The sequence below is a fragment of the Aulostomus chinensis genome, chromosome 15 (genome assembly GCF_037954235.1).
Source record: "Aulostomus chinensis isolate RoL2024-O1b breed Wild chromosome 15, RoL_Achi_v1.0, whole genome shotgun sequence".
NCBI classification, from domain to species: Eukaryota; Metazoa; Chordata; class Actinopteri; order Syngnathiformes; family Aulostomidae; genus Aulostomus; species Aulostomus chinensis.
This window is the reverse complement of record NC_141334.1, coordinates 17,695,305-17,705,055: the sequence shown is the minus strand read 5'-3', so window position 1 is coordinate 17,705,055 and position 9,751 is coordinate 17,695,305. Positions and strand designations below refer to the sequence as shown.

Below are 9,751 nucleotides of genomic sequence, written 5' to 3'. Positions count from 1 at the left end.
TCCAAAGACATCAAGAGAGGACGAGGCTGATTGATACTCTAAATTGACTGTAGGTGTGACTGTGAGTGTGAATGGTTGTCTGTCTCTATGTGCTGGCCCTGCGATGGACTGGTGACCTGTCCAGGGTGAACCCTGCCTCTCATCTGAAGGCTGCTAGTATAGGCTCCAGCCCCCCCCCCCCCCCCCCCACGACCCTTACTATAGTAAGGGACAAGCGGAAGACGATGAATGAATGAATGAATGCCAAAAAGGTGCATTTCAGAACAGGTCCAGGTCGAGAACCGGATTTTTCTATCACCCGTCTCTCCATCTTGTTTGGGAGAAACATGTATAGTTCTTCCTTCTCACTTCAAAACAACAGTAGAAATGTATGTTTCTCTCTTGAGAAACATTCAACACATCTTCACACGGTGGTCATTTGGAGATGTACCTCCCAACATTAGGATGTGCCCTCTCCTTTGCTCCATCGGCCCACGTTCCACCGCTCCCACAGCTTCCGACACTGTCATTTTTCTCACCTCTTGTGGAGCCTTGACTGTTGCCTGTGTTACAACCCCTTTAGCTGTGAGTGTGCTTGGTTTTCATTGGAACAATATGAGGACATGTACAGGGAACCTTTTCTGTCAGTACTCATCAAACTCATGAATCTTTGATGAGTGATCAGTTTGTTGGTTTTCCTAACATCTGCCGTTATTTCAGACCCTGCTCTCCTTTTCCGAGCCACCAGTTGTCCTGTGTTCCCTCCTTTGCTCGCCACCTGACCTCCTGCCTTCCTGCAGACATGATCTTGATTCTACCCCACGATCAAGAGTTTACAATGTAGACCTGCAAGTCATGAGTAACACACTGCACTGTGTCACCTAGACATACTTTACAAAAAGGAAATTAATTCAGATGTTTGATAGCTTTACTCTTCATTTAGAAAGGTGTGTTACAAGTACATCAATAGCATAACAGCATAATGTTATGTATTATAATGTGAGGCTGCTGCCCCTTGGTTCTGCCCCTCTGTCACAAAGATTGTTCAATAGTTTTTTTAAGAGCTTCTTCCTGCCTGCTTGGACCTTTTAGCCGTTCCGTTTGTTGGTGTCTTGTACAATTCCTTCGAACAAAGTCAACTAAGTTCCTAATACTTAATTTTCATGAGTCTGTGATTCTGCTTTTATGTTGAAGGCAACATTTATAGTTTTCCATCATCTTACTCTCTCCACCTTCTCTTTCTCCTCTGTTCCACATTCCTGCAGTTCTCTCACTTCAATCAATGGATTTGTTATTTCCTATTTTCCTTCGCTCTTTTTTCTGTTCCAATGTGATATCACTCCTCCTTTTATTTTATCATTTTTCTTCGACCACATGTAGTTACTATTTATTAAAGAAAAATGATAGAAAAATGTTTTTTTACGAGAACTCACATCTTGTGGGTTTTTGGGGGCGTAACTTGTCAAGTGTACTGCACTGAAAGATGGAAACTAACAGAAATATATGTGCTTCATAGAACAGGAAATGTAACATCTTCTGAGGTCAAATCTCAACGACCAACACTTCTCTTAATTGTAGTGCACAAGGAACAGGAATACTGTCATTCATGTGTTTATGTTCCTAAATGTAAGTCAAATAGCCACTGACCTTCCTCTGAAAGCCTTATGGTCCGGATATATTTGATCCTGTTGGAGGACACCATGGTGCAGACTTCAGGAGAGAGGGTGTCCCAGCTGTCAAGGAAGTCTGACAGGTCCTTCACAATGCTGTCCAGCTGCATATCATCATCAAAGATGATTGGGACCCACCGGCCTTTCAAAGAAAAGTGGGGCTTCTCATCACTGGAAAGAATGGTCTGAAACATCGGAATTATGGAAATAATGAAACCTCGATGCATGTAATATGAAGTTTATTCTTCTTGGACAGCAAGTCCACAGTGGTGGTCTGAGCCCTGTCTCCAGTCAGCCTGTTTCATCAGTTCCACTGACAGCAACAGAGCAGAATTCCCCAATAGTGGCTCTCTGTCCACAGTGGACAAATGGGGCTTGAAAACTTTAAACAATGAAACTTGCTTTACTCTCAAACTAACAAACTTAACCACTATGGTATCGGAATAAGCGAGTGCACAGTGTTTCCTTTGATCATGATAACAAAACCCTGTATCTGAAGAGCACTTTTCCAAACATATTTGCTGTTATGACCTGGCTCAAAGGTCACACAACAAAAGGAGAACGACACCATGGATACGATTTAACAAAGAATAACTTTATTAACCAAATTGGACCAATCAAACCAAATTAGATCAAATCAAAAATAATGCAAACTAAAGTACACACAATATGCAAATGAGTCATCAGTAAGATCAGTAGTGTAGGTGTGCATGTATGAGACTGAGTGTGGGTGCGAGTGTTGAAGGGTGTGGAACGAAGTATAAGATGAAACCAACATAACCAAACTAAAGACTGAGGAACCTGGGGTCCTGTGAGGGAGCAAGCAGAGGGAGGTTAAAAACAGGGTGACCGCAAGGGACCAAATAGGAGACAAAGAAAGACCACGAGAGCAAGAGGGAGCGGCCCATTTAAAGGCAGGCGCCAGGGGTGTTCCAGGTTCCACATTAGGTCCAGCTAAGGAAAAACATTATAGCAACCCCAAGAGGCCCCTAGGGGACATAACACCCCCCACCTTAAGACAGTGTGCCAAGAGGAACACCGCAACAACCCCCCACAGGACAGAAAAAAAAAAATCTAACCACACTAACCTACGTAACAAATATTAACAAAATCACTCACGTACAGCAAAATGAACACGCCATCGTGAACCTATAGACATGAATGTTGTTATTTTATGTTGGAAAAGGGAGAGGAAATTCAAGGAAAAATGATAGATGTTCCAGGCACACTTTTGTCTCAGTCCTTGAGGAAAAAAACAACACTACAGACTTAACAATGGACAAGATCACACAAAAATCTGAGGCCTTTTGGAGAAGGGCAAAGCAGTACAGAAAAAAATGGTCGATTTCTTTTCTGCATTGCACTTTGCTCAGTTTCATACCCATGAGCTTAAGCATGTGAGCAGCACAGAGGTGTATCACAGTCATTTGCACTCTTGGCACACCTGAAAACAAAGCTGCAGATACTCCTGAATGCTGACAGGGTTAAACGCCTGAACAACTGCATGGATCAGGGCCCGACTGAAATGAGTTTCAACTTTTTGTGGCTTCAAGTGTTTCCTGAACAGCTTGTAGTCTCGACGCAGGCAAGTCAGCCAGTGTGGAAAGGTTGCAGTACTTTGATCTGAGGTCAGCATTTCTGCCACAGGAACCACAGTTTTAGTTGTAGACTGACATGGTGCACAAACTGCATAGTTCAGTACTGACTGGCTGGAGGGGTGAGGTTTTGCAACTAAACTGCCAGTTGCATCCATGTATAACAAACAATTCTTCTTCTTCTGTGGTTCATGAAGAATCTGCAGCTGTGATGCAGAATAAGTGTGAACAACAAAAGGAGACATGGCAACATATTGAATGCCACTTTGTTTCATCTTGGAGCTGGGATTGTCCACATCCTGCTTTTGCTGAATCTGAAAACACTCCATGAAAGCATCCCTGTCTAAGCCATTTTCAAGATTTTTCACTGAACTCTTGAGGTCAGCATGAACAAGACTGCAGGCCCTCATTCTGTCCAGACCAAATGACGTCACTTTGACAAAGGAGAAGCATTTTATCGTGTGAACAAAGAGTTTGGGACTGATTATGTTGCAGCCAGAGACTCCGGCGGACTCTGGGATTTGCTTTTAACTGAACGGGTTTTATTTCTCCACAAGAACACATTGAGTTTCCCTGTCGACACAAGTTCCTGCATTTCTTTTTGCCCTAAAAACATTTCAGATTCTAAATGTGTAACATATCTTGTTTTCATAACTTAAAGCTTGAACCAATGAAAATAAATAACTTACCTCAGTTTATTCATGTCCATGGAAAGAGTTTTTAAGATTTGAATGAAAGCACAATTTCCTATTTTGAATGATGCCTTTTCATATATAGATATATGGATTTGATCAAAAGCAGCACTGTGGTGCAGTGGTCAGCACTGTCGCCTCACAGCAAGAAGGTTCCTGGTTCGAGTCCCGGCTCCATCAAAGGATCTTTCTGTGTGAAGTCTCCATGTTCTCCCTGTTCCTGCGTGGGTTCTCTCTGGTACTCCAGCTTCCTCCCACAGTCCAAAGACATCAAGAGGGGACGAGGCTGATTGATACTCTAAATTGACCGTAGGTGTGACTGAGAGTGTGAATGGTTGTCTGTCTCTAAGTGTTGGTCCTGTGATGGACTGGTGACCTGTCCAGGGTGAACCCTGCCTCTCACCTCAAGGCTGCTGGGATAGGCTCCACCCCCCCCGCGACCCTTAATGTGTAGGAATAAGCGGAAGATGACGATGGATGAAAATGGATGAATGGATGGATTTGATTGAACTAAACAAAAAGATGTTAATTTTAAAAATTGTTTCTTATTGAAGATGAATGGATTAAAATGTCCTCCTGGGAAAGAACAGAACATTAAAAATGGATGATGTGTTTTTCAAATATTCAGAGCCCTTCATTTGTTCCCAACAACTTCATTTTTTTTACATAGACTTGATTACAAATTGATTACATTCATGTATCACATCATCAATCGAAACACAACATTTCATAATAACACAGAAAAAAAGGTTATTTACCGAAACTCTTTTATCTTTCAATGAATACAAGAAAAGAATTTCCTGAAACTGAAATGACTGGAAAAACAACAATTCTTCTGATAGTTGTAAAATCTACAAAATAACCTGACAATGACATGAAAAATTAATCAATCACTGTGAACACACCACGAACACAACTGCTTGATATTCTGTGATTTGAGCCAAAATAAAAAAACACAAATTCAAGACACAAAAGGTTAAAAACCAAACTGAGCAGTTTGAGTCTGAACAGGGGGGTAAAGTTCCGATAGTCAAAGGTGAAGGGTCAGGGTGCTTGAACTCAAACTTGACATTGGAGCCCCACCGTCTGGTGAAGGATCTGGTGGTCACTCAGGTCTCTCAACCTGCTCAAGGCCACTTTGACTATGCAGCCACCTGCTGGTACGCCATGGCGACACACTTGGAACACCACAGCACATCAGAAACAAAGAAATTACAGTGTGTGTTATTTGACCAGAATAAACTCCATGGATGTCGTCCATTCAAACTGAAGTCTTTAATGGGAAATAACATCTTTCTGTTCTCAGCAGCAATTGAATGGAAGAAGAAGCTGGTGGTCCATCACAGTGCATCAGAGACAAAGCTACTAATTACAGTGTGTTAAAGCTTCCTTCACACACTCACATTGGACTTCCTGTGTTTCAGCAACTGAATTGGATCACAGTTGATAAAAAGAGTGGCTGGGAAACGTGTGTAATGTCCTGAGTCACATCACGCAGAATGACTGTCTGACATGAGGTAATTCACTGTTTTGTAGACAAAGTTGTTCAGATGTGTTTTACTGTGTAAGAGTGATGAAGAGGGAGCCTGGATCTGCACTCCAGGGTCGAGGACGTCAGAGACCGAAGAGAAACTTTACTGGCGTTTATCAAAACCATCAGAGGATCAAGAGAGAGAAAAAGGGACCAAAAAAAGTAAATCAGTTGCTGCTTCAACTCCGTTATTTAAAACGCTGCATTACTTCACCAAAACGGTGAGACATCTGTGTCAGAATTTGCTGACTCATCACTGGCAGTGATTTGTCAGTGAAGAAAAATGACAGACGACATCACAGACTGACTTGGCAGGTGACAGCAAAACCTCTGATGTTGTGATGTCATGTATGAGACAACGGATCCAGAAATGCAGGATCAACAGTTCCTCACACAACTTTGAAGGCAACTGATTCAAAGTTTCAACATGTCCAAAGGCAGCAAGAAGAGAGGACCTGGAGGTCCCAATAAAGAATTACTTGATAGGCTGTTTCGTGTTTCAGGTTCAAAAGCCAACACTTCCACTCGACCTGAGAATGAGAATTCCACAAGGTCCACAAAACCTGAAAGCCACGTGAAACAGAAGGTCTTCAAAAGCCTTAAGAAACAGCCTCAGGAAGACAAGTCAGCCAGCGCTGACAGGCCAGGCCTCAAGGACAAGGCTCAAGGCCTGGGAGAACATGTGGGTCCATTAATCCACACCCACCAGCAACCCACCCCTGACAGAGGGAAGAAAACCGAAGAGGTTTTTGCTGGACAACAGCAGACAATCAAGCCTCAGCTGAAGAATCTGACAGTGAAGCAGTGCCCGGTAATTACTGACCCATACACACACACACACACACACACACACACACACACACACACACACACACACACACACACACACACACAAAGAATACAGTTCTTTTTATGTTATTACTGTTAACTTACATTATTTAATTAATTTCAGGATACTGCATTAAATGGCTTCCAGCTGAGCAGCAACAAGCCTGCTATGAAGGACAAGAACAAAGGATCTGAAAGTCTATCATCCTTAGATGAGTTTGTTCATAATTTGTTTAAGGATGATGAAAAAATAGCAGAACCAGGAAACGGAAAATGGAGTCAGGGTGGCTCAGAGAAGACCCTGACAAACGACAACCCCACAACTGGACCTGGTCAGTCCCCTGCAACCCCTGCAGGGATCCTTCCCCGCCGGAAGACTGTCAGATTTAAGATGGATGATGACAGTGTGTTCAGCCAAGACAAAGAACCAAGACCCAGCACCTCCACTCGATCCCTCAACAAAAGAGACCGACTGGAAGAATTCCTTGCCAGCGATGCCAGAGAGTTCCTCCAGGAGACCTCCACACACACGGCCAAACAAACAAAGCCAGAGGTCTCCAGAGGACAAGTGAGAGAGGACGGAGAAGACAAGCTGAATCTGCCAGGGCAGCTGCGCCCGGTAATTCTGACCCATTTACACCCCCATGTTAGCAGACAGACAAAGATACCTGGAGAAAAAGCAACATCCTATTTGTTCTCGCTAACATCTCGTTTATTGAAGTGTACTTTAAGTGAAATATACTCGTTACAAATAATATTTATGCAGTCTGTTCAAGCAGTGAGTGTTTATTGTCCTTCTTTAACTTATTTTCAGAATACTGGACGAAGTGGCTTCCAGATGAGCCCCAACAAGCCTGCTACGAACAACCAGAAGGGATCTGAAAGTCTGACAGCTTCAGATGAGTTCATTCATAGTTTATTTAAGGATGAAGAAAAACTGCCAGGAAAATGGAATCAGGGTGGCTCAGAGAAGACTCTGTCAAATGACAACCCTACAAGTGGACCTGGTCAGTCCCCTGCTACCCCTGCAGGGATCGTTCCCTGCCGGAAGACTGTCGGCCAAGACAAAGCACCAAGACACAACACCTCTACTCGATCCCGCAATACAAGACACCGGCTGGAAGAATTCCTTGCCAGCGATGCCGGAGAGTTCCTCCAGGAGACCTCCACACACACGGCCAAACAAACAAAGCCTCTTCCTTTCCTCAACAACCACAAACAACCCAGCCCAACCAATCACGCCTCTCCTGCCACAGGAAAGAACGCCCAGGGAGCAGTTCCAGGACAAAGCTGTTTCAATCTGCAGCAGCTGTTAGAACAACAGCAGCTGATGCAGTCGAAGCTCACGGAACTGACTGAACAGCGACAAGTGGATCAGGCTCGTATCCTCCAGCTGGAGGAACTGGTAAAAGCTCTGCAACTGGAGCGAGACCAGAGCCAGACGTTGCTCCAGAGTGTCCAGCAGCAGCATAGAAAGGACGTAGAAGTCTTGGAAATGACACACAAGGCTAATGTGAAGTGTCTTGAGGAGTCGGCAGCCCAGAGCAACACACAACTGCGTGAGACCTGCAACGATGTCTCCGCCCAGTTGGAAAAAGTGAAAGCTCAGCTGTGTGAAAGTGAGCAGCAGCTTGGAGAAGTGACAGAAGAGTACAGGACAGTGATGCAAGACTGGGCAGAGGAGAAGAGGAAGCTGGCAGAAGACTGGAAGAACTTCCATGCCAAGGAAAAGGAAAGATGTCAGAAGGCTGAACAAGAGGCCAGCAGAGTGGCACAGGAACAAGAGGGACTGAGGCGTCGTGCTGAAGAGCTGAGAGAGAAGGAGATGGTTGTGGCACAGGAGAGAGAGACTCTGAAGCAACAGAGAGAGGAGCTGGACAGAGAGAAAGAGAGCGTGACAAACATGGCCCTGGCGGTCATGAAAAAAGCCAAGGAGGGGGAGAAACTTAGCCAGGAGGCTGCTGAAATGTATCAGCACGGAGAAGCGCGGCTGAAGGAAGCCGAACGTGCTGAGGCAGCATCTGCGTTGAGGCTGGCACAAATCCAGGCTCGACAAGAGCAAGAGAGGATGAAGGTGAAACCCTCTGCTCACAGGAAACAGTTGCTCGACCTGAAGAAGGAGATCGAGCTTCTGAAAAGTTCCAGCCATGTCCCAAGTCTCAGGAAACCCAGGACCCTGTTTTAGCTGTGAGAGCTTTGGCTCAACACCTGCAGCAGGCTCAAGGGTCCTGGTCTGGGAGGCAGCTCAGAGAGACGGACATGGAAAACCTCTTCACTAAAAGGACCAGGTAAGAGATTTTAGGGCTGGACCTGTGAAAGTTTGAATATGTCTGAATGAATAATCTACCTAATTTCCCCCTTTTGGACTGGACTGCTGAGATGTGTATGTGACAACCAGAACAGATCCGGTCTATTATCATTATTAGAAGGTTGTCTTCATGAATTTCCATTGTATTTCATTTCTAAAAAAGGAAGCACCAGTGATGGAGGACTTTCACCAGGCCTTTGTGGAGCTGAGCCCAGCAGACACCTCTTCCTGGGGCTCACAGTCCAACCCAGGATACCAAAGATGGAGGGAGACAACACCTGGCCTGACCTGGCCACATATGAGGGGAACGAAGGGGAGGGGACAAAGTCAGGGCCCCATTTTCTTCATCTTTGACCAGAAGGACAACATGGAACTTTTCATTTGGTGTCCGATGTCCATTAATAGTTCAGTGTTTGTGAATGTATGTGAATTTTGTAAATTGTTATTTATAAAAAAAAAAACCCTGATATTCATCATTTTGTATTGGATTGTTTAATTATAAAGGAGTCATGATGTAATTCCTGTTTTCTACCTTCAAACATATGGAAGTGGGTGGTGTTTGTTGCTCTGTGCCCCCCAACTGAGGACTCCATTGTCCTAGTGGGGGACTTCAATACTGACGTGGCCAATGACGGAGTGACCTGGAGAGGCATAATTAAGAGGAACATCAGGCCTGACCTAAACCAAGTGGTGTTAAGTTGTTGTACTTCTGTGCGAGTCACAGTTTGTTCAACACCATGTTCGAACACAAGGATCTCCATTGGTGTGCCCACTCTGGCCCTGGGGTGATTAGTTCACACTGATGGGGTTGATTGGTTGGCAGGTACCACGGTGGAACACTCTGGAGCAACGACTCTGGAGGTTTAACTAGGCTTGCCTGTATGATGAGTCAGAAATTAAGGAGAATTTCATCGAATTTAGATACAGCAAAGCTGCATAAATGTCAGATGGAAAAAAATTCTATGACGAAATGAAATTAGAATTTTGTTAAATTGAAATGTTGTAATTCACACTGTTAATAGCTCTCTGTTTTCTAATCATGAACAGGTAAGTGGTTCGGTAGGTTGTTTTTTCCAGCGCAAAAATGGGAATCTACAAATACTCGCTTTGTCCCCAGATCTTAAAATCTAATAGCTGTCTCCCAGTGT

The 9,751-nt window shown here is 44.2% G+C and overlaps 1 protein-coding gene across 1 annotated transcript; it reads left to right on the top strand.

The window, feature by feature from the left end:
- The first annotated feature begins 5,762 nt into the window (after positions 1-5,762).
- LOC147249004 (uncharacterized) lies at positions 5,763-9,259 on the top strand. The gene is made up of 4 exons (XM_086179115.1): positions 5,763-6,278; positions 6,420-6,914; positions 7,110-8,583; positions 8,767-9,259. Exons 1-3 carry the CDS (start codon positions 5,895-5,897, stop codon positions 8,478-8,480), a joined length of 2,250 nt encoding a protein of 749 aa, XP_086035241.1. The 5' UTR covers positions 5,763-5,894; the 3' UTR covers positions 8,481-8,583; positions 8,767-9,259.
- The last annotated feature ends 492 nt before the right edge of the window (positions 9,260-9,751 follow it).

Bases quoted from the DNA above. Each gene is read 5' to 3' on its own strand.
- LOC147249004 (XM_086179115.1), top strand. From the start codon at position 5,895: ATGTCCAAAGGCAGCAAGAAGAGAGGACCTGGAGGTCCCAATAAAGAA. The intron at 6,279-6,419 runs GTAATTACTGAC...AATTAATTTCAG, and splicing joins TGACAGTGAAGCAGTGCCCG to GATACTGCATTAAATGGCTT. The intron at 6,915-7,109 runs GTAATTCTGACC...ACTTATTTTCAG, and splicing joins TGCCAGGGCAGCTGCGCCCG to AATACTGGACGAAGTGGCTT.